The sequence below is a fragment of the Pieris napi genome, chromosome 20, assembly GCF_905475465.1.
Source record: "Pieris napi chromosome 20, ilPieNapi1.2, whole genome shotgun sequence".
NCBI classification, from domain to species: domain Eukaryota; kingdom Metazoa; phylum Arthropoda; class Insecta; order Lepidoptera; family Pieridae; genus Pieris; species Pieris napi.
The window spans coordinates 7,716,745-7,741,072 of record NC_062253.1 but is presented as its reverse complement, the minus strand read 5'-3'; the positions used below and the strand labels follow the sequence as shown (position 1 = coordinate 7,741,072).

At 32.7% G+C, this 24,328-nt stretch overlaps 2 protein-coding genes across 7 annotated transcripts in view; both read right to left on the bottom strand.

Moving 5' to 3' along the window:
* LOC125059488 (guanine nucleotide exchange factor DBS-like) overlaps positions 1-24,205 on the bottom strand; it is a 97,755-nt gene extending 73,550 nt beyond the window's left edge. For 3 of the 6 annotated variants that reach the window (XR_007118677.1, XM_047663914.1, XM_047663915.1), the window contains exon 1: positions 23,800-24,205. Coding sequence is in view for 5 of the 6 variants with exons in the window: in XM_047663914.1 (XP_047519870.1) it covers positions 23,800-23,968 (169 nt within the window). In the remaining variant the exon portion in view is untranslated. Of the gene's footprint in view, positions 1-9,244; positions 9,420-16,037; positions 16,189-23,799 lie in introns of those variants that run through there. The other 3 variants (XM_047663910.1, XM_047663912.1, XM_047663911.1) reach the window with 3 other exon arrangements.
* Positions 17,023-22,201, bottom strand: LOC125059489. Its single transcript, XM_047663917.1, has 4 exons — positions 21,977-22,201; positions 21,404-21,679; positions 21,001-21,231; positions 17,023-19,666 (listed from the first exon to the last, which is right to left on the bottom strand). The coding sequence occupies exons 2-4, from the start codon at positions 21,659-21,661 to the stop codon at positions 18,464-18,466; spliced, it is 1,692 nt and encodes a 563-aa protein (XP_047519873.1). The 5' UTR covers positions 21,662-21,679; positions 21,977-22,201; the 3' UTR covers positions 17,023-18,463.
* Positions 24,206-24,328: the final 123 nt, after the last annotated feature.

Here is a 24,328-nt window from a genome sequence, read left to right as displayed (position 1 = left end):
ATTAGCAATATTTTAAACGACAAAAAGTCTTGGGAAAATTCACATGCATGAATATAGTCTGGTAAGTACCTACCAAAAAATGTATTTAAAATCAAAGCGTTCAAGTACGTAAGCGTAACGAATTTGGGGGGGGGGGTCCTTTTGTAAAACGTTACGATGCGGGGCGGGGATTGAATTACGCGTTATTGTTAATATTATTTTCGACTTTTCAGTACTTTACACCACATAATGGTAACTTTTAGGTATAAAGAGTCACTAGGTGGTCACGAAACGTTTTACTATACTTGGGTACAGAAAAACGTTACGGCGCGTTACATGGGGGGATGTGTCAATAATCTCCAAAAATTGCGTGACGTAATACTTGAACGCTCCCATATGTGTTTCATAAACTGTGATAAATGTTTAACATCTATATTCATTTCTTTATATTATTAATTCATTATTCTAATAATAAATAAAACTATTATCAGTATAAAGTGGCTGTTTCTGACCGATTAAACACTTGTGATTTATGATAACCTCGTCTAAATGGCTCTCTTAATGAAGGACTATGTCGTTTGTTATTGAACGAAAGGGCTAGACGTCACTAGAAACACTTGCATGGTGTTTAAAAATACGCGATTGAAAGGTTTCTAATAGAGCTGTAATCCTAATTATACAAGCATTATACAGGGGCATTGCACTGTTAAACAATTTATCGTATACATTTAGTAACGTTAGGGAAAAGCTTTATGGATCTCACATTTCTCTATGATTATTTTTACATCGAAGGTGACAAAGGTTAAGATGAAACTAGGGTTTAAAAAGCCAGTTTCTTTGCATGTTAATGAAACATCGGTTGTTTTGTGATATTTTGAACAAATATTATTTGTTCAGAAGTAAAGCAAAACATTGTATAACTTATATTATAGATTTATTCGTATGTAATCATAGTTTTGCTGATGAAATAGAAAGATGGGTTTTATACGTTTTTATAATATTTGTATAAAGCTAATTAAAAAAGAAAGAAAACAAAAAAGTATATTACACATAATAAAAAAGGATAAGTATCGCAATACAATGAGGAGCAAACTTTTTAAATTTGTTTTAATATTTTCTTATTATTACTATGTAGGTTAAGAAAATTGTATATTTGATTGTTACAAGCTACCTATTCTAAAATAAATAAAAAAGGCTAATACTAGAATTCCCTGTGTCGTGGGCAGTGGTTAAAGATGGCAGGCCTCTGACAGAGAAAGAGCGTTGGGCGAAGAAAGTGCGTTTTTTGGGTAGCCTAGTAGGATTACGCTGTGTATGTGGTGTGGTCGGTGTTTGTTTCAGAAAAAAATGCATCTTGTACTCACAAATCTTTGTAAATTACTTGTTCAAATTTTTACAGAAATATATACAACTGAACAAGGATATGAGAAAAACGTTCCTGAAACAATCAACAGCCTTCTTACTCATGACGAAAGGACTGACATACATATTCTTAAAAGGATTTTCATTGTGGAAATGAAAATTCCATTTTTTCTAACAATCGCCTACGTTGCATCGAGCTCATGTTCTTTGTACTGTCACGTTTAGCCCATCAATGCATTTAACACGATTCTAATAAAAAATAATTTTAAAATACATTTCTAGTCGTTAAATAAGAACAAAACTTTGGGACAACAGTTATATTTTTTTCAGCTGAATTTAAATTATAATTAGAATTATAATTTAATTAAATTTAATTATAACCTTTTATTTTTATTATTTGGTTTGCTAAGAACCTATTTCTATAATTAAGTATTTACGAACCAATTCGACTTAGGATCCTTCAAGACGGCGTACCAATTTTTTAAAGGCCGAAAAGGCACTCGCGAGCCTTTTGCCATTGAGAGTGTCCATGGGCAGCGCTATCACTTATACCTAACACTTATGCTCACATAAGGTGAGCCTTCTGCCCCTGTTTAAAAAAAAGAACTAGAGTCGTAATTGCTACTAAACGTCGGATCTTCTGTAGAGAGCGCATATTTTGTTAGCCATTCTGTTTGTATAGAACTACGACTCGTAAGTAGTTAAGATATTGAAAACGGAGCGTTATTTTTTTTTAAATAAAGATAATTCTACATAAGCATTGCAAAGTAAACTTTTTTTTAATTATAAAAACACTGTCAATTGTCACTGATAACGAATTCATAGTAGTTGTTCCAATTTCTTCTTTTTCTCTAGAATTTTATTACTAGAATTATCAAAAATCACAAATTATTCAAATGTGATACGTCAAAATAGCAAAGACATTAAAAACTCTATGACGCAGTTTAGGTCAAATAGAAGACAATAGTGTCGTAACGCGAACATTAGATGTAGATTTTTAGCCACAGACTATAACTATAAAAAAAATCGACCATAGCCGTCATAAACTGATGTAAGAAATTATAATGGTTGAATGGAAGTTTCGTCGATAAACGATGTGTTAAATAGCCTAATTATTTTAATTACCTTACGATAAACGTTGCTTAAGAGAGGCGTTTATTTACGCACAGTAATAAGAACATTATAAGAATAACACTTATAAACTTGTAGGTGTCATTAGTATGTAAATAATGAGAAAAAGTTTCACTTTCTAGCCTTCCTGCAATCTACACACAGTCGAGAAAACTTTCTTTATTTATAATATTACCCTAAGAACACTATACAATCCTTAGACGTTCCGACTCTGTCAAGCTACAAATGTAAATCATTATTTTATCAAGAAATAATAAATTAAATACATAAAGTAAAAAAACGGACAATCAGGCACATAAAAGTAGGCATGCATTATATTAATTATCATAATGGTATAAGAACAGTTAAATTATTTATAATTATTGTCAAAACTTATGGTCTAATTACCCTCCAAAGCTATAAAGGCACATTGTCTTTAAAAATTGTATCATCTTCCCCTTTAAAGCATTACACGTATGGGGAGGTGACTAAATAGTTTGATAGCCAAGGCGTAACAGTTTTTTAAATATGTACATCGTGGTGCAACATGCAGGCACCCACTGCCGTGTTGGATCGCTCAGTAGATACAGGGAAGTCGCTTTAATCGTTTTGAATAATTTTTAATACTTTTTTATAGTCATAACTGCTTCTAGGATATATAAACTTGGTACTGTCAAAATATGGAGTTCAAAAAAAAGTGTCTACAGATTACAAGAGGATTTAATAGGCCTAATTAATATTAATTACTATTGTATATTTGCGCGACTTTCTTGTGTTAAAAGAGAAGGTACGATCTACGTACTGTTACCCGTACCCGCGTACAGACTGCGGCAAGCGGTTTTGATTTAGTGAATTTTCTTATAAATAAACAATTTATTAAATCATACATATATTGATAGTGCATTAAATTAAAATATCCAATCCTTTTATTTTGGTCTGGAATGTCATTATATAAACGTATTGATAAACCGTCAAGTACCAGGGTAACAAAACTGTTAAGAAGTTACCTCGAAAATCCCCGAACTTGTTGGAAACAGATATCGCGTCTATGATTCCCACCGTTTAATTTCATGTATGATTGATTAATCATGCGGCACGCCTCATGCTTGTAGCACAATTGCGTTACCTGTACTTTTCTATTCTCATTCTCGTTAAAGGTGTGGAGAAACTGAAATTCACATAGTACCGTAGAGCCTAGAAGATAAAGGACTTCGCTCGTGTACTTATCTATATTAGTAAAGGATACATGTACTAATTCTATTGTCAGACTGGTTCTGACGCAAAAGCCTCGTGCATTGTTCTGTGGCCTTGGTGTAGATATCATATTTTAATCACTACAAGTATAGTTTTGAAAATTAATTTGTACCGTATGCAAAATCTAATTCCTCAAGTAACGTATGAAGTCTACATTCCGTTTTATTCATAGTTTTATAAAGAAATACTTTAGGCACGTGAGCAGCCGGTGTTTGACACGTTATTCTTTGTCCTTCAACTTTGTTTTTTCACTTTCTTTCACCACACGAACTAGAATTAATGTGCTATTTGACAAGGTTTTCAAAATCAATACAGATTATTAACGTCTTAAGATTATTATTACAGACTACAGAACCTACAATTTATTTTTAATTTATTATCCTGTCAAAGGTTTGAAATTTAAATATTACATGTTAATTATTATTCTTAAATTAGATAAACACAGATATTATATTTATGATAGGCGAATAATATATTTCAAAGAATGCTACGTCAATGTCGATTCAACTAATCTGTGACCGTTTTGACATTGACCGACGTATATTTTTTTTTCAAATTCCTGATTATTATTTATAACGCTGTGTACAGCCCTGTTTTACACAGATTACTGACTCACGTCATTTTTCTTACTGCCAAATAGCCTATTGCGCACAAAGAAAGAATCTATTGATGTCAGATTTCGTACGCAGGGCGAGAAATATACGTTTTACCACAGAGCTAGCATAGCTCTTAAGTATTAGTAAGTTGCCATATAATAAACTTAATAAATTAGTAGTTGTATATAGTATGGTTCGTAAAAATCTATTAGATGACGTTAATTAGTTACGAGGTAAAATAGTTTTTATTAACTGTAAACAAAAAACATGTTCATGTGCATTACGCAAGTATTGTATATTTTCGTTTTAATTTCGCATATAATCTTCACTTGTTTTAACAAAGAACACCGGGGGAAATTCGCAATGACTAAAGCTTTTGTTTTGGTTCAAGGAATAAAACGTACTTCTCTTGTCTTCCAACGCGAGAAACAGGTTTAAATTTAATTCAAGATTTGTCACATATTGTGTACATTGTCATAAATACTTAGATTGTGATTTTAAAACATATTAAAACAGAGGAAATGGCTAAAGTTTTATGACTTAGGTACTTATATCAAAGAATATTCATACAATGAATGAAAAGTTGAATGAATGTCATCTTCCTCTGTTTTCGTTCTTATTCAACGTTCACTCAAGCTATTCTTCACAGTAAGGTTAAGGGCAACGTTCGCGGGTAATCACGGAGAGTGTGCGTGTATTTCATCTATTTTGGAATTAACTTTAGTTTCCGATATTAGCTAGGAGTTCTGGTATAAAGTTTCCTTATTTTCTCGATAGATGATTATGTCACTGCCATACTGATAAATTATGTTTTCGTGTTTATGTAATATGTATTTGAAGTTATACTTCTTTTAGCTCGTTAGGGAAAAATGATGACAGTAAATTTTTAAGATGCGCGCACCGTCACATAAAACCGACACCCTGAAGTTAGCATAGTCAACATTTTAAAACAAAAAATGTCAATTTCTTTAAGTATGTAGAAAAATTTTTATTGTGATATTTAAATAAACTTTATTTAACTAGATAATAAAACTTTAAAAGTAATAAATACCTTTTATCTATTGTTAGTGTAATTTTTTCTGCAAACGTAGAATAAGGCTAAAGATAAAAAAAATTTAAAGATGTTTTTCTTGTTGCGCCAAAGAAGTATAACTTCTAATGCAAATGTTTTTTTACGTTTATTAAGTCGTATATTTATATAAATTAAACATAATATAAAGCATAGATAGTCGAGACAAACTCGAGAGAGAGAGAGATAAGTAGGTACATAGCAAAAAGGTAATCAACAAATAAAAATATGAATGTATGTCGCAGATTAATTCGTGAAATCTATTGAATTGAGTTTCATTGCATCTTAACCATATAAACAGCTAAAAGTATAGCAGCAAAATGTTTTGACCTATTATTAGTAATCAAATCATTAATTATTGTGAGCCTTTTCATGAAATGATCTTTCTCTGAGATGTTTTGTTATCGGGCCACGACATATGGATTGCGTTCTTAAGTGGATAGATATTTTCTTTAAATAGGGGATAGCCCGTAGGACGTCTGATAACACCCGTCAGTTGCATCACAGGTGCGTCGACCACCTTTCAAGTATTGATAGTTTTCTCATTAGGGTCAATTGGTCGTAACGACAAGATATTAAAGAATTTGTTATCTAACCGTTAAATGTAACAGTTAAATGTCTCTCCGCGTTATTAATCGCTAGTTACGTTGATTAATTTATTCGAGTCATCCGGAAAACTTGGTTCGATTTCTAGATACAACCTGTATTAATTGTAAAGAACCAAAAATAGACGTGTTTTGTGACAGGAAATTTAGTCTACGAACGTATAAAGTTGATCTACGATTATTATTGCAGTGTGTTTAATACCAAGTTCGCCGGGTTAGCTAGTTGTTAATACACAAAAGCGTTATGCCATACGATTTGCGTACGCTGTGATATCATGTCCTCGGATTTCAATAGCCGCAGATAATAGACAAACAAATGCATACATACAAAGTACGTAACATGTTTAATATGATAGAACACGTTTTGTCGGCCTACTAGGGAAGGAAACCTTAGGCTAGATTAACATAAAAACAATTGTTGTAAAAGTCTTTAGAGCTTATTTAGATAACTAAAGTGAGACCATTTCTATAGTTTTTTTTTAATATACCTAGATTGTATTTTGTTTATCATATAATTGCATTTTTTTAGTCGACCTTAAAGGAGAAAGCAAGGTTTTTTTGTTGTTCATTGTTTAATAGATTTGGGACTCCGTTATTTCTTTAAAGCAGTGTTTCTCAACCTTTTTTGTCCCAACCTTAAATTTCTCAAAAAACACACCTTTTTATTTTTTTTATGTTTTCACAATTTTTAATATTTAAAGATTAAATTTTTCACTTAAAAAACATAAATTAGCGTTTAGGAAGAAATAACTAGGAAGTTGTTAACGAAAAACAGAAAATAAATTTTCAAAACATAATGACAACTGAAATACAAATTACAAACAATTTAAAGAAATTTTCAGGTCTATTATATTAACAATCAAATTTCTCTCCTGTGGAGCATGGGCCCCACTTTGAGAACAGTGGTTTAAATGTTATTATATATATATATATATTAGTTTTGTCGGTCATAGCCACAAACAGCGTTTTAGGCACTCCACTGGGCAAAGATCGACTTCTAACAGAAGACAGAACAGGTTTAACGAGCCGTGTCGAACTTTTTGCTCTTCGATAATCGTTTTGTTATTGATTCAACAGCGCTATAGTTTACATGGCTCAGGAGTTCAGGTACTTAATTTAATTCGATGTCGTCCATGAATATAGCATAAACAATCTTGTGTAAAAATATTAATTCCTGGGATTTGATTCAATTGCAAAATTAGGTACACAAATGGATAAACAAGGCATCTGCCCACCTTAATGCACCTGTAATTTACCTATTTTTAAACGAATTCAAAAATGAAATTGGTTTTATCAATATATTATGTATATCAAATAATAATTATATACGAAATAATTGCCAAATTGCCATTATTTCTTATATATAATCTGATAAAAGCCATGAGGCTGATTGCAGATGGATAAAAATTAAAAAATAAAAAACACATCAAATAATATTTATTAAGAAAAACACTTATTATCATATAAACGCAGATTATTGTTACATTTAAATAGGACGTTAATTTGTTTGTGCCGTTCGGCCTCTCCCGCAGAGGAAACTAATAATACAGCTTACGGAAAATATATTGCAGAACTTATTTTTGTTGTTTATGAAAAATATATTTTACATATAATTATTATTTTCTATTAATTATATCATTTAGATAACGGTGGGACGATGCCATTTATGGCTTAGTTTTGTTTATGTTATTGGTTATTCTTACTTTCTTTGTAAGTATTATATTTTTAGGTATAAGGTACGCCTAAAGGAACCATTCCTACCGAAACTAAATTCGAAGGAAGGATTTAGCACTTTGCTATTGTATATGTTATTTTTTTCACAACAACAGTATATATAAAGGGTATTTCAACAAGAAGTTTGTTTTTCAATTGTGGCAACACCGAGAACGTGATAGTTTTGACATTTAGTTTTTGGCGGTATTCGTAGCAGGTGCTTTGGCAATTATTACAATGAATTCAATTTCGCTCGAAAATCGCATTAAAATAATTCAAATCCACTATAAAAATGGTGGTTCTGTTAAAGTTACATTTCGTAAAATTCGTGATATTTTCGGCCAGCATAATCGTCCTTCTGAGACCGCTGTTAAGAATTTGGTCGCGAAATTTGAGTCGACAGGCTCGGTACAAAATGTGCCAACACCAACACGTGTTCGACCGGGTCGTTCAACAGAAAACATCGCCGCCGTGAGCCACAGTGTTGAAGAAGATCAAAATTTGTCAATTTCACGACGTTCTCAACAATTGGGGTTATCCAAAAGCACAACATGGCGAATTTTGCGAAAGGATTTGGCTTTGAAGCCTTACAAGATTCAACTGGTGCAGGAATTAAAGCTGATCGACCATTCAAATCGCCGCAGATTCGCTCAGTTCATTCAGGAACAACCTGCTGGTTTTTCTGAAAAAATCATTTTTTCAGACGAAGCCCATTTTCATTTGTCAGGGTACGTCAACAAGCAAAATTGTCGCATTTGGGCTTCTGAAAATCCTAAAGCAATTATTGAGAAGGCTTTGCATACTCAACGTGTTACTGTGTGGTGCACTATGTGGTCTGGAGGCGTGATTGGGCCGTTTTTTTTCGAAGATGAGGCTGGAAATGCGGTAACAGTCAATGGATCACGGTATCGCGAGATGTTAACCACTAAATTTTGGCCTATTATTGATGACATGGATATCACTGAAATGTGGTTTCAACAGGACGGTGCCACATGTCACACAGCCAATGAAACGATCAATTTATTGCAAACCAAATTTCCCGAGCGCATAATTTCGCGAAATTCAGCTGTTAAGTGGCCAGCCAGATCGTGTGATTTAACACCACTGGATTATTTTTTGTGGGGCTATGTTAAAGACAGAGTCTATACGGAGCCAATCGAATCGATTGCAGCCTTAAAACTCAAAATCCGTGATGTCATTAACGAAATAGACCCTCCATTTTGCCAAAAAGTGATTAAAAATTTTGATGAAAGAATCAACATCTGTCAGCGTGGTCGTGGTGGACATTTGCCAGATATCATTTTTCATTCATAATTGCCAAACTTTTCTCTTTGTAATACAATAAAAATTTTATTCATTTTCCTCTAAATTCTTTGTTTTATTTTGTTTTAGAAAACAAAGTTCTTGTTGAAAAACCCTTTATATATTACGTATCCTAAGAATATTTACTTCAAAATGTGTTTATCAGTTTCACGGTTTATGCACACATTTATTAAGTTTTATCAATTTAGTCAGTTTTATTCTAAAACGCAAATATAAAGTTTGTTAAAACTTACTTCCTCTCCCGAAAATAATTTCCAACTTATTGGGCACTTCGAAGCGTATTTTCATATCACTGGCCGGTCATTCACAACCGTTATTTCAAAAAAACTATTCCAAATTTAAACGGAATTTGACACACGCAATGGCGCGCATCGGTAACACTGCGATGACAACACAACGCGGACTGGCGCGTAGCGCGGTTTTGGCCTCGCGTCTCCCGCCGCGTCGCCCTAATTTACTATGCGGCTGTGATGTAATCTTTGTCAACTGTCAATCAACTGATAAGCGATAACTGTCATAGCAACGGCGTCAACATTCTTATAATAACCTTCTCTATCGGCATCTTATTAATACTAATTAGCTTTCTACATTTTCTCATTTTTACATTGCTTAACGTGATTGATTTGCAGTTTTAAACTTTTTTAGTGTTAAATGATGACAGTGATAATTGTTACTATGCTAACATCATGCTTATTTTTTTGCATTTGTAACATATTGAAAATTTGTAATAGGATAGGTACGCGTTGTGGGACTTAAAACTTGCGTGCTTGCAAATCGGTAATAAGTATTTTACCTACATACAACCATTAATCAAATTACCTTCGTGTAATCGGACTGTTTATACTTTATATTAATATTATTTTTATTCTGAAAACAAATTCCTGAGTAAAAACGAGAGAAGACTATAATAATGATTCAAAATTTACACGAATCGAAATTTGTGTTTACCTTATTTATTACATTATTAAAAATAATTAGGTAGGTACTTATTATTATCTCTAAATAACTACACATACATTAGTATGACTTTTTTTCAACACATCTATGTTTACAAAACAGAAAAGGTTTAAATTAGTTCTAAATTCTAATGACGTAAGTATGTATAAAAAACAAACGCGTCGAATTGTATTGCAAAAACTGCCTTAAAAAACGCTCAGTTGTGGAACGACGGAAGGACGAGGTGATACGAAATATCGCATCTAATCGGAGCATTATTCTATTAAATTTTAATGCATATATACAACGTTCCCTATTGGGTAGCTTCTCAATTTAATTAATTAAATTTAGCTTCATGTTCGCAAACTAATGAAGCCGTGAATCACGTTATTTTTGGATAGTGCTTTCAATAATAGTGATAAACATCCTATTTCCGGTGAAAGTGTTTTATTTAACAAGAACCAGTAATACTATCTAGGGCACATATTTATACTAAATTGTTTACTCAAACTCAAAATAGCTTTATTCATATAGGTAACCAAGTACACTTATCAATGTCAACAGAAAATATGTTAAATCGATTCTAAATTTACATTTAATACCAGTTCGCAAGGGCGTAGAGCGGGCAAGAAAAACTGGCAGGAAACTCTTCGCCACTCTTTTTAATAAGTTTTGAGTCATATAAATTGCTTGCTTCGTACGTTTAATTAACTGCCTAGCCTCTTTACTAAAGCGCCGTTTAACTAGTGGCCTGAAAGATATTCAGCCGTAGCATTTGTAACAACATTTAAGAAACTAGCTGGCTAATGCTTAGGCCATTAGTACGGTAGAGTGACCATGTGGCAGAAATAAAAGAGATGAAACATATGGTATAAAACATATTTCTTTAAAAATTAAATTCGCATCGAATGGTGGTAGTTTCATGTCGATACGATCAGTGGTTTAAGCGTGAAAGAGCCTCAAACGAACACCATTTTCTTTTTATATATATAGATAGAAGATTATAACGCCAAATTTATTCTAAATCATTCAATCTCTGTAAACTCACAATCCCTTGATGACGATCTAATAATTAACTAACTTAAATTTTGTTAAGGTGAAATATAATATGAAATATTTAAATTAACAAAAAATTGTCTAATATAATACTTGTAATAAAAAGAACAACGAACTCTGCTAAGATATACGTGGAATTTTAAATTCAGTTTATACGAATTAAGATGCAAAAAATCTTATCACTTCAGACATTCCAAGGAAATTAGTTTCAGTTTCTGATGTGTGAAAACAATAATTAAGACGTTGTAATAGTCTCACTCAAAAAATCTAAATAAGTCTATGCTGTATAAACTAAAGTACATTACTCATAAAGGGGTTTGTCAAGATATTAACTAAAACCTAGACTAACATTTATATATAGACTATACTTTTAAGTGCATTCAATTAAAATTATTAAACCAGCTGCCCACTGAAGTATTTCCAACCATTCCAAACCTTTAAGACAACATCATACCAAAAACTAAAGCGTAAACTGTGTCAATGGCGAGCCTTCTCCTTCCATAAATAAAGAGATTGAACATTTTAAGAATGGTCCCTATTGCTTTCAAGGGGGAGGTGATTAAATTTTTAAAGGCAAGGTGCCTTTATAGCGTGGGCGAGTATTTAGACCATAAGTTTTACAACAATTATAAATAACTTATTGTGATAATTTATATGACATTTGCAATTTTCATGCCTATTTTTATATGCTCATTGTGCGGATTTTTAAGTTTTCTTAATAAAAAAACTTCCTAAACTAAATTAAATACTATAATAATAAATAATATTTGCATATAATGCTCAAATTCATTAAATACTAGTTATGAACTGCGTAATAATTTTTGTGATATTGCGTGTAAATATATACATTATATATTATAACAAATAACCTATCGGACCTAGAATCTAGATCACTTGATACCCACGTTAACCGCAAAGTATTAAGTATTCAATTTAAAGATTACCCTATGTGATATTGAGCAAAGCTATGTGATATTAAATTTAAACACGTGATAGACTTGATTCGTATTGTTTTATTATACTGAGAAATAATATTTCCTGTGTCCAATGTCATTGTTCGCCATAACCATTGATACATCCTTTGAGGATTGTAACTGCCTATTTATTAGAGACCAAATACGTTTGAGGTTCACATTAGATCATCTATCTATGAATTACTTGGAGTACATATTTCTTTAAAGATTTATTAAAAATAAAAGTAGTATTTATAAAAATTATTGAGTACGGGTGTTATCATTATATTTTGTGTATTATGTAAGTATATTATATCTGCGTACAGGTATTTAGGTCCTGTATCTTTATTAAGCATTATTTTTGCGCCGTTCGCACCAATTGTCACAAATCTGTACTAATCTGTAAACCTTCTTTTTCTTCTTGGCCTTGTAGTGTATAAATAAAATATTTTGTGTATGTTAGTAAAATTCCGACGCAAAAAACAGAGTTTTATAAGTTCGACGAGTGTTTGTACGTGGTATCGTTGCTCCTAAACGTAAGGGCCGATATGACGTTGATTTTTAGAAAGCTAATTTATGGATTTCCGGTTCAAGGGCATCAGTTCGAAGGTTGTGGGTTACTCACATTTTTTTAATTACATATGTTATCTGGAAGGTTAAATATATATATATAAAAGAAAGTCGTGTTTGTTACAACACTTATAACTCGAGAACGGCTGGACCGATTGCCATGGTTTTTGATTTGTTGGATTTGTTTCCGTCCCGAATAGCAGAATAAGCAATAAAATATCGGAGAAGTTATCGAATAACAATAAATTAATTAATTAATTTTACGAATGCAAAAACCATATGGTGCCATCTGTTGACAAAACTACGCATCATTGTACGTCGAATTCGTGTCAGTTCAAGAAATTCCGATCTTGAGGTGAATGAGGAGATGCATAACCATGCTTTGATCCTGATCAAAAGATGTTGGATATCAGAAAGTGCTTAACATGCAGTATCGCCATATTGACGCTAGAGAGAAGATGTCTAATGTGTAAAACTGCCATTCTTCTTTCGCAATGGCAAGCAATAAAACATTTCTGTATTTGCAAAAAAGTTGTATTAATGTAATACTTAACATTAATGAAATCCTAAAATAAGTTAAACTAAAGTAACAACGATATTATAAGGTTGTAGGGCGGAACGAAGTTAGCCAGGTCAGCTAGTGAATTTATAAAAACAACTAGGAACTTATATGACATCTAGAGAAGATTATTGCGATTCCGAAAATCATAAAACGCAATATTTTAATCTATAATACATGATCAGTTCCACAGACAACGCTTAATTGCAGACTAAACAGAAAATAATTGTAGGTATTTTTATCTATAGCATTTACTAACCTAGTACTTAAGACAGTAAAAGTAACAAACATAACTACGTGTCTTGAAAATAAACATTATACATTGAATAGGGCCTTTATTGTTTTATTATATGTATTTTACAATGCTTAATAAGTTCAAGCAGATCCTAATAATTTAAAATGATTTTTATGTGTAATGTTTGTCACCCTTCCTTCGCAATTTTTATTGGTTTGATGGATTGTAATAGGGTGTCAGACGTTTTGATTAATCGTGAGAATTAATCCGAAAGTGTTGATTTCCGGTCAGTTTGCTTTCTTATTACCACTTGTTTAGCAATTCGAAAAATATTTTAAATAATCCACACAAGACTACGGCTGATGCTACAACTGATGTAAGCTAAGACTAAAAATATATTTAAAAAAAATCAGTGGTGCTACAACATTTTTAGGTCTGGGCCTCAGATTTCTATATCTGTTTCATGATCATTTGTCAATCTAATAGGCAAGTAGGTGATCAGTGTGCTCCTCCTGTACCTGATACACGCCGTCGACTTTTTGGGTCTAAAGCAAGCCGGTTTCCTCACGATGTTTTCCTTCACCGTTCGAGCGAATGTTAAATGCGCAGATAGAATGAAAGTCCATTAGTGCACAGCCGGGGATCGAACCCACGACCTCAGAGATGAGAGTCGCACACTGAAGCCACTAGGCCAACAAACTGCTCGAATAAAATATACAGATAAGAAAACCAGTACTAAAGGAATACATTTAAAAATACGTCGATGTAACCTACTAACTATGAGATTCGTCAATTCTTCAAGGAAGCAAAAATATTTAAGGATGAGCTACATAGGACTTCGTATGGCATTGTAAGAAGGAACAGGACAATGAAAACTCAAACAAAAGACGGGCACAGCTTGCATAGCAATCAGGCCAGCCGGTCATTTCTAACGTCACATATAAAGATACTTTTACAACGATTTACCGATAAAAGTGATCATTGGTAGGCGAATTAATTTGAGTAAGTCTAGCTTGCGTTTATATTTGCAGATTTTAAACGTTATTGCGTGCGTGCGTTATTTGGTGATTATACTTAGGTTTATTACTTGACTTGAGACTTAAAATAATAACAGACCAGTTCGTAAATTTACAACTTTCTTGTTTATTGAAATACATCTAAAACTAAAGTCATGTGATTCTAGCAGACGTCGCAAAAATAAACAAGAGAATTGGATAACAAGCTGGTCAAGTGGTTCATTCACTTTGTCATTCTTTTTATTAAGTTCACACAAAGCTTGTTAATTTTACTCATAAACAAACTAATGTAGACAAAGAGTGACCGAAAGTGTTTTGTTTAAACAAAAACTTTTTTAAACCTTTTTTATACCAATACAGCTTAGGGGGCGTTCAAGTATTACGTAACGTATTTGGGAGGGGGTGGGGGGGGGGTTTGTCCTTTTGTAAAACGTTACGATGCGGGGCGGGGATTAAATTACGCGTTATTGTTAATATTTTTTTAACAGGAAACAGATTGCGGTGGCGAAAGATACTTCCGGAGGCTAAGCCCCACAAGGGGCTGTGCAGCCATTGATGATGATTAAACCTTCCGATAACAAATAATGGCAATGCCACTCTTATGAATTTAGTCAGTTTTAAACTGAATAAGTCAGGTCTTTACCGCGACATTAAGTGTGCACGCGAATGTGGTGAATAGGAGCAGTATACAAAATAGAAAGAAGATTGAGCAGTGTTGGCCTAGTGGCTTCAGCGTGCGATTCTCATCCCTGAGGTCATAGGTCGTAGTCCTTTATATGTGCGCATTTAACACTGGCTGGTACGGCGAAGGAAAACATCGTGAGGAAACCGGCTTGCCTTAGACCCAAAACAATTGACGGCGTGTGTCAAGTACAGGAGGCTGATCACCGACTTGCCTATTAAATTGACAAATGATCATGAAACAGATACAGTAATAACTGATACAAAATAGAATACTATAGTGGCAAGACCTTTTATAAGGCACCAAAATTTGATAGACTTTTAAAAACCAGTTAATGTTCTGCTAGATATCAAACGCCCAAATTTTTAAATTAAGCATTGACTAACTGATATAGGAATGCTAATTACGTTTAAATGAGAATATTTAACACAAAACAGATAACGAGTGGGTTAAACTAATACGTAACCATTATACGTAATCATAATAACCATCGCATAATTTCTTATAGATCTACCTACATAAATAGAATAGCGCTGATATATGATCTATGGTTAGTAATATTGTAAAATAGATGATCTTGAATACACGTTTACAGGTACATTTCAAAGTTAATGAAATACCTAAACAATTTGGTATTTAATCTATATATAAAATATTTAATCTATGTATAAAAGGTGTCACAAATCGATTACCAATTCGATATGTTATAAAAAAGGTATTAATGTGCTTCTAATACTCACACTTAAAAAATTATAGTACCTTAAATAATTTACAAAGCGCGTCGAATTCCACCATATTTGAATTCACACAGCAACTAGTCTATAATAATTTATTGTCTTTACAGATAAGTTCAAGTACATTAGTTGTTCACAATAGGCAACATCATGCAAGTAATATCTATGTAATACAATATCAATAATATGTATGCTTATGTACATCTTGAAAGTGGGTTAATACTTCACTATTAATTAGAAAATATAGATCAAACATATTAAGAGTATGTATTGGTGTAAACATACCATTTACGCGTAGTTTGCGCTTAAAACAACACTTCCAAAACTTCATTTTGATTTAGTGGACGCACGCGCCGACTCAAGTGGTCATACACAACTGTCCGAATGAGGACGAAACAATGAGTTTTGTTTACAATTGATGCGGACTTAGTGCACACACCCCGTATTCACTGGGTAATCGGAAAGCGTAGGTGTCGTGTTCTGTACCCTAATTTACTTCGCCAATATAGGGAATATGTCATATCTATTTACATTTTCAACAACGCGTGTGAATTTTCTTAGGAGTCAAAACTGTACCGCCTCTGCAAGGCCCTGTCTATACACATATAACCAAAACTTGAGAAACAACTGAACAGATTCTTTCACGCTGACGAAGTCACACTATCTAGAATTACATAGATCGCAAATTTGTGTGAAATCCAAACAAAACTGTTTAAAAATCAGCCATATGCAATTCAATGTTAAAGCATCGGAAAGCGAGGTAGTCGATTTTTGTGTCAATAAGCATGAGTTTTCAATTACGAATAATTAATATTTACGGTATTCATACATTTAAAGGGAGTAAAATAATGTTATAAATTGTGTTCAAAATTTATCGTTTAATCATAATTTCCTTCCTACCTTCATCGTTTGTATTAATAAATTTAATAAACCTATAAAGTACTGGATACCTCGATGCGGCATGGATACTTAAATAATCTGCGTTTTTATTAATTTCAAGTTCTGTGGACAAACTTCATCACTATTAAGTCTTAAAACAAAATGTTTGAATAATAAAATACGAGGAAAATGAAGTTACAAAACAAAACAGTTTCGATGTAAACATTGTAAATAAAATCAAGGAACAAACAAATGCCAGTCGTTTTAAACAGTTTAAGCCTCATGAGGTAATTATGAGCATTAAAAAAATTGAGAACAATAAGGGTTCAATTGACCACTTAACCAGTAGTCTAAAACCGTATCATCACACTAGTATTAATAAAAGAAAGTGTAGTAGTGTAAAAAAGTTTATTCTCTATCACAATGTATTCCTACAGTTAAAAAATTTGGAACATATGCCGAATATTCTAAACGATCCGAAGCTTGACTTTAAAACAATTCGAAATTATAATACACTCTGTAAACTTTCCTAGCGCCCACAAATTATTGTCCGAATAAGGACATGCTTCGAATCACTGACACTATAAAAATATACGAGTAAGCATATTTTCTAGGCACATTTCTGTACTTTCTACATTACTGAATGGTTACACACTAATTCTAACTTAGTTTTAACTTAGATCGAAGAGATTTCAAACTCAAAATATATTCATTCGACACTACTCAGTAGTACATTTTTTTTAATAAGCACGTTTACAAATATTAATAATAACTAAAATATTTTTTATAGGTGGTATATTCTTCAATTCATTTAATAAACATGATTTAGATGATTTTAAACGATACATTTTTAAATTTTAAACCTAAAAGAAATTTGAAATTTATTCCTAAATAAAACTTGTTACAACTACTCTGAGGCAATATATAATTTATGTTTTCTTCTTGCCCTGTACTGTTTTTTATTATTTTAATTTATTGCAATCATATATTACTTATTTGTGCATAGCTGCAAGGAGTATTTCATAAAATTTCCACAATGATTAAAATTCGCGATTTGTTATAAAAGCAGTTTTCCAATTGATATGTATAAATCGAAAAATATTAAAACCTCAACATTGATTCTAAAATTAAATAAACTAATTCGAGTATGAAGGCACTGCTTTCATTAACTGCATACGTTTTGTGATGATTTAAATTAAAAAATATCGAAATAGTTAAAATACACTAGATATCCTAAAAAACACAATGAGCACTCTCACTTTGATAATAAAAGAAGAATAGGCTTTTTAAAGAAAAATATATTTTGGTTTATAAATTCTAAAATATATAAAATTGCTTTTCAATAATCATTCCGAAAGAGTAAGTGCCTACTCCTCTTAATTATCTTAAAATAAACTACATAGCTACAGCTAAATTGATTGTGTAAATATGCTTAATATTATTCTTAAAAATTATTGTATAATCCGTTCTCAACCAATACTGAAAAGGTCTATCTTTGCTAACTTATTGCCCGGTTACAAGTAAGTACGTACCTATAAAAATGTTTATGAACGCAGGCACAGCCTCCATCTTGAAATTATAAAATGTCAGTTTGACATTGCACCATTTGCGAGTGTTCTATATTCAAATTTAACGAATATTTTGTATCAAGACTAGATTAATTAAGGCTTCACTTTATAATCTATTTTATTTGTAATGAGAACAAAAATGGAATCTGCATCTTTAATATTCTGCGCATAAACATATTCATAAGACCAGTATGGGACCAAAGTAACTTATAAGTAAACTTTGTGCTTCCCATTAGTTGATTCCACAGATAATACATTATCCTGTCAATGTCTATACCAAGTGCCCTGTACTCGTGTTTGGAAATGTGATACAGGTGTCACTATAGCATAGGCTTGTTGTGGCTGTTGTACTACTGCGAGAGGAATTGTGTGCACTTGCTGTGACATTTCTACTGGCTGGCCATTATCTTCAGATACACCGAGTGGCTGTACACAGTGTTGTTGCGACACTTGTTGTACACCACCAACTTGTTGTGTTAAAACTTGCTGGTGTTGACTCACTTGCGGCACCAGCATTTGTTGCTGCATTTGCTGCTGTTGTTGAGACTGCTGCTGGTGTATCACAACATGCGGCTGACCTTGCATTTGCTGATGCTGAACTTGTACTTGTTGCACTTGCTGCTGCTGTTGTTGTTGTTGTTGTTGAACCTGTTGCTGCTGAGCTTGTTGTTGTGCGTGTTCTCTATCATGTTCTTCCTTTTTCTTAGCTTCCATAGCTGCTTTCTTGGCATCTGCTTTTTCTTTCTCTTGTTGTATTCTAAGCGGGTCCTTATTTTTATCGTACGTCATACATTTTCCGCTGCGGAATGGCACCATGTCTTTCGATAGTTCCTGCTTTTTCGTCGCGAACTTAACGTGAGGGAATTGATCTTTCATAAATGCGCGGAACGTCGAGTAGCCCATTAGTTTAACTCCAGGTTCAAGAATCTCTCCATACTCCTTGTAAGCTTCAAACAAATGTTTCCTAGAGTCACCTTGTATGATAACTGTCTTACTCCCCTTCTTGCCACTTTCGGCAGATGGTTGGACATCTTTAGGTGAACTTGCATGTTGTTTTAAATATTCTTTTAAGAAATTAGTTGCATGTTTATAAATATCCAAAGTAAAAGTGTTGTACGGCTTCTTGCCCACATTGCCGTGTATGCGAGGGGCCACTCCGTGCGTCATCACATGTTGTCGAATGCGTTTTAACTGATAGTGAGTAACATTTTCAAGGTACAGAAAAGCCTCCAGACATACCTTTCTCCCTTGGTATACATAACAGGCACGTAATCTCCTCCTAACTTTATGCCGTGACGTCTCTGCTGGGTTTGCAAGACTGGCCATAGTGATTCCCATCAAATACATGTCATGTTCACTTTTCGTCAATTCCGCGATATTAAGACGGTGCCGATACACAGCTTCAGGGTTGAGGCCGCGATAACAATTGTCTTTGCAATCACAACCTCTCCTCAGCCTTTCCTTCACCTGCAAATTAAAACAATATAGTTAAATTATTATTTTTTGTAGTATTGTAAATTACAAATCTAAAAAAATTACATGTCACATTGTTTGTCCGCTATGGACTCCTAAACTACCGAACCAATATCAATCAAATTTGCACACCATGTGCAGTTTGATCTAACTTAAAAGATAGGCTAGCTTACATCTCAATTTATACTTGCAATATTATTTTATTTCAAAATATTTGTTTATTATTTAAAAGTCACAATTCTAACAGATAACAGGCGCTGTGTTGAAAGTACCAACATTTCACATAAGCTACAATTTAATGGCATACCACCAATAAAGCATGGTGGTCCCCATGACTGGTGTTCTCCTACCGTTTCCCTAAAATGGTTTACTACTATGTAATAAAAAAAACCTTAGCCACAGCAAGGCTTGGCCGGTCTGCTAGTATTATATAAGACAGGCGGCAGTCGGACATGTCAGAACTAACACTAACTAACTTAACTAACTTTTTAAACAAAAGATGTGTTAGAAACTTTAACAAAAGCTTCCAAGTAAATATTTTGGTACCAAATTTATATGTATTATCAAAGTATGTCTCATCCTGTGTGTTGATATTATCTACTATTATGAAATTTATGTAGATAAATGTTTTTCAAATGCTTTTATATTCTTTAATAACTTTTACAACATAATGAAACAAAAAATCATAAATGTGGTTTTTAATTATAACCTTAAAAAAATTATTTAAATACGCAATTTGTGCATTAGCTAGATTTTTGACCACCATATAATAATTCATTTAAATATCAGCTGGGTGAAGTGTTAGTTGTAGTATTAATAAAATGTTATGTTAAAAATATATTATTATAGAGAAAATATAGATTTCTACAAATCAAGCAACGGAAAATTATATCAAAGGCGCTGTATAAATAAATGTAGAATAAATCATCTAAAAAATATGGTCCTACATATGGTTACAGGATATGATTAAACTGACTAAATAATTTACATCCAGAATATGGTCTATTATAATGTATTTCAATATGAATCTACATACTTGATGGGTCAAATGCTTTGTAGCACTTTAAACAGCTAGAGAGATAATGTTTACATTATGTTTTAACTGTTTTAGCAGAGTTAATAAAAATGGTTGACATACATCCATATATTTTATAGCATCAATAGATACTATAAACAAGTGATACATATTTGGTCTACTTATCATCTTTCTCTACCAAACAGGTTAAAAGTCTCTCATCTCTTTTAAATAAATAAATAAAGTTTCCATGGTTATGACCCGTAGGTCCACCATTGTTAAAGAAATGTCACTGTAAGGCATCAATTATTACCTGTTCAGGATTGTCCTCTAAAGAATTTCCCAGTACTTCATCATCACTATCAGACTCTGCTACTTTCTTCTTTCTTTTGATACCAGCTTTCTTCTCCATTTTAGGCTTTGTTTCCACATCCATCTCTTGGTTCTCAACATTAGCCTCAAACTCTATACTATATTGTGTCTGCATGCCTTGGAGATTGCCATCACCATTCTCAACTTGTATTGTATGGCCTTGCCATAATACCTGTAATTTTTATCCTAAAGTCAGCAATTGAAATCAGCTAAAAATACATATTATATGTTTATTAAATGTGCGGGCCTAAAACTCACAGAACCTACCATGTATAACAAGTGGTATAAAAGCAATTGCCACACAAAAATATTGAATATGCTTCGGGATTTTACTGGATACATACCTGTTCTTGGTGCCCATTATAGCTATGTTGTTGCATATTTTGAGAGCCAAGTTCAAATACTGAATGTTGTCCCATTACTGGTGTATGCCACTGAGCGCTTTCACCATATTCACCTCCCCCATTCTGGTCCGATGGTATTGATACGATGATTGCTTCTTTACTGTCAACACTACGCCGCTCCACTGATAACAGTGAATGCAGAACTTCGCTCGCCTCCTTTTCAGCTGGATTAACTACTTCCATTTTCTCAAATGACATCGAAACGCCGACTCTAAACTACAACCAAACTCTCATGTCAAATCACATGTACATATGTACATACGTGTATGTACATTGTATTACAATGGCCATTGAACGAACTACAAACCCGCCCCAACCGCACCATGATCTTACAACCCCGTGATTATTTCAAGAAAACCGCGATAACTTTTCAAATTCATGTAAATAAACATAACAAAAACCGTGCAATTATTAACCTTAATCGCGTTTTTTAAGTTTCATTATCGCATAGCGGATCGAACTCCTGTGGAATATTGGGCCATATAGTCATAGCAAAGGAAGGACAAAACTTACCTTTTTTACGCGATATCAAGATGTGAGAAACGTATAAATGAATCCCACGTATCAGTAAACGTTTGAGGATTGTTTTATATCACTTCATTTTGATATTATAGTCATAATTTTAGAGAAATGCACAAATATTTCACTGAATTCACGGAAGCAATATGGCGATACACTTTCCGTGAATAAGATCTGAGGACGCCGTAGAACACGTCATTAGTACAGTGCGCGGCCGCAAGGCGGCGCTGGTACCGCTGTTTCCGTATCGATATTCGACGCCGCGCAGCTGTCTCACTTTAGTGCGGGAGATTCAATTTTACTCCAAGGAAATAATTAAATGTTTTGAAGTAGTTTTGTTTGTTTGTAGTTACGAATATATAATAATATATACTTTGATTAGATATATTGTGTTCAAAACACAATAAGCATAAAGAATAACGTTATTGTACGTGCAATGTAGAAGATGTCTTGTATATGAAATATGTACATATAGTTTTCACAGTAAAAGAAAAATTAATTATATTATATTATATTAAACATTGAACTTACGGTGGATGAACGAGAAATGACTTTTTCGATTATTTCAACACACAAATACATCTACAGTATTTACAATTCTCTTAATCTACATATAGTAATACTAATAATTAAAAATTTAATTTAATTTAAATCACATGTACAATATGTATATATGTACGTCTATGTACATATAGTACATAAAATTAATTTACAATAAATTTAATCCTTTTTCGATTAAAATCTCAACATTCTTATTTCCGTAAGTAGTGATTCAACTGCGAGGGTCCGCATTAGCGTGGAACCGAAGCGACCATTCAACTTCCCCACATAATGCCGTGGTCGGTGACCACCCGGTGTCTGGCTGTTATCTTTATATTCAAACGACAAAATAAAATAATAATTTACTCACTAATAAATTAAACGAAAATATGACCTTTAAAATATAAAAAAATACAAAGTTTTTGCTACAGTTGTTTTTTTTAATAATATTACACTCGAAGGCTAGACACACTATATCTTTACCTCTCAATCAATTTTAATAGACTTATACGGACATTTTCAGGCAAATTAAGGTCAATAGAGACATTAAATAATTTAAATAACAAAGTATTTTTAATTCAATAGTGTTTTTAAATTATTTTATGATACCTATGTACCTGAGTAAATATTTATTAATTACAATTAGATGAAAAAAATCTCATGTTTAATTGTTATAAAGTTCTCGTTTAACGCTGAACTTATTTAGATGAAGTTTGCTTAAATCCCATCGACTCTGGTTTAATTTGACAGTTGTGACGTCGCAGCTCGCAGAGTATTAAAAATTTATAAGTATAGATTTTAATCTTATTTAAATATGTTACGTATATGTTTATCAACACTCTGCAGTCTCTCTCTGTAGGTTATAGAAAATATTATCATGACACGTTTTTTTTTATCATTAGTCGTTTCGGCGCGAAATATCATACAAAAATAAGTAATTTAAATGTATTAAGAATATATCGACTTTTTAGTCGTGGCCGATTTAAATATGTTACGTAAAATAAGTTAAGTAACTGAACGTATTGATAATAAACACGAATGGTTTGGTTCCGTCTTCACCACGGTCTTCGGCTTGGCTGTAATAAATAACTTATCAATATCTGGTACTTACTGTGTATTCTATATTTAAAACTTAGTAAAGATACACGTAATAGGAACTTATTTAAATAATTTATTACTCGTTCGTTATCGACTGATTACGCTCATAGTTACGTTAAATGAAACAAATTCAAACATTTAAGTAAATAGCTGGGTTCTTAGATATTATGTATACGTACCAACAGGAGAATCTAAGGTGAAGCAGCTACTGCGTGATTTAACTACTCCACCTGGCAATGGCCCGTCAGGCCACTCCATCCGTTCTTCCATTGCCTTCGAAGCACTTTTTTTAAATTGTTCTAAGAAACTGTCTATTTGCGTCTCAATACTTGTTGGGGAGTTGGCCATCGTTACCACCGAAACACCGCAAACAAACAACACTGTTTTCCGATTATGACATTTTGGTATTAATATCGACTGAGTATTTTTTGTACTTAAGAATTTTAATACAAAACACGCCGTCGAAAATCGGTATCGGACACTTGTAATTCGAATTCATTTTTCCTTTTTCAAATTTTAAAATTAAAACGCAAGTCTATTTGAAGCGCGACTTATTTTACTACGGATACCGTTATGCTGCACGAAGCATCTAAAATAAAGCGACACTCACCGACATCTATCGATCGCTATGAACAGCTGTAGATGTGTTGCCATTGTTTGTGCAACGACGTTGCTAGTAACAAAATATAAAGCCAATAAAAACGTTAA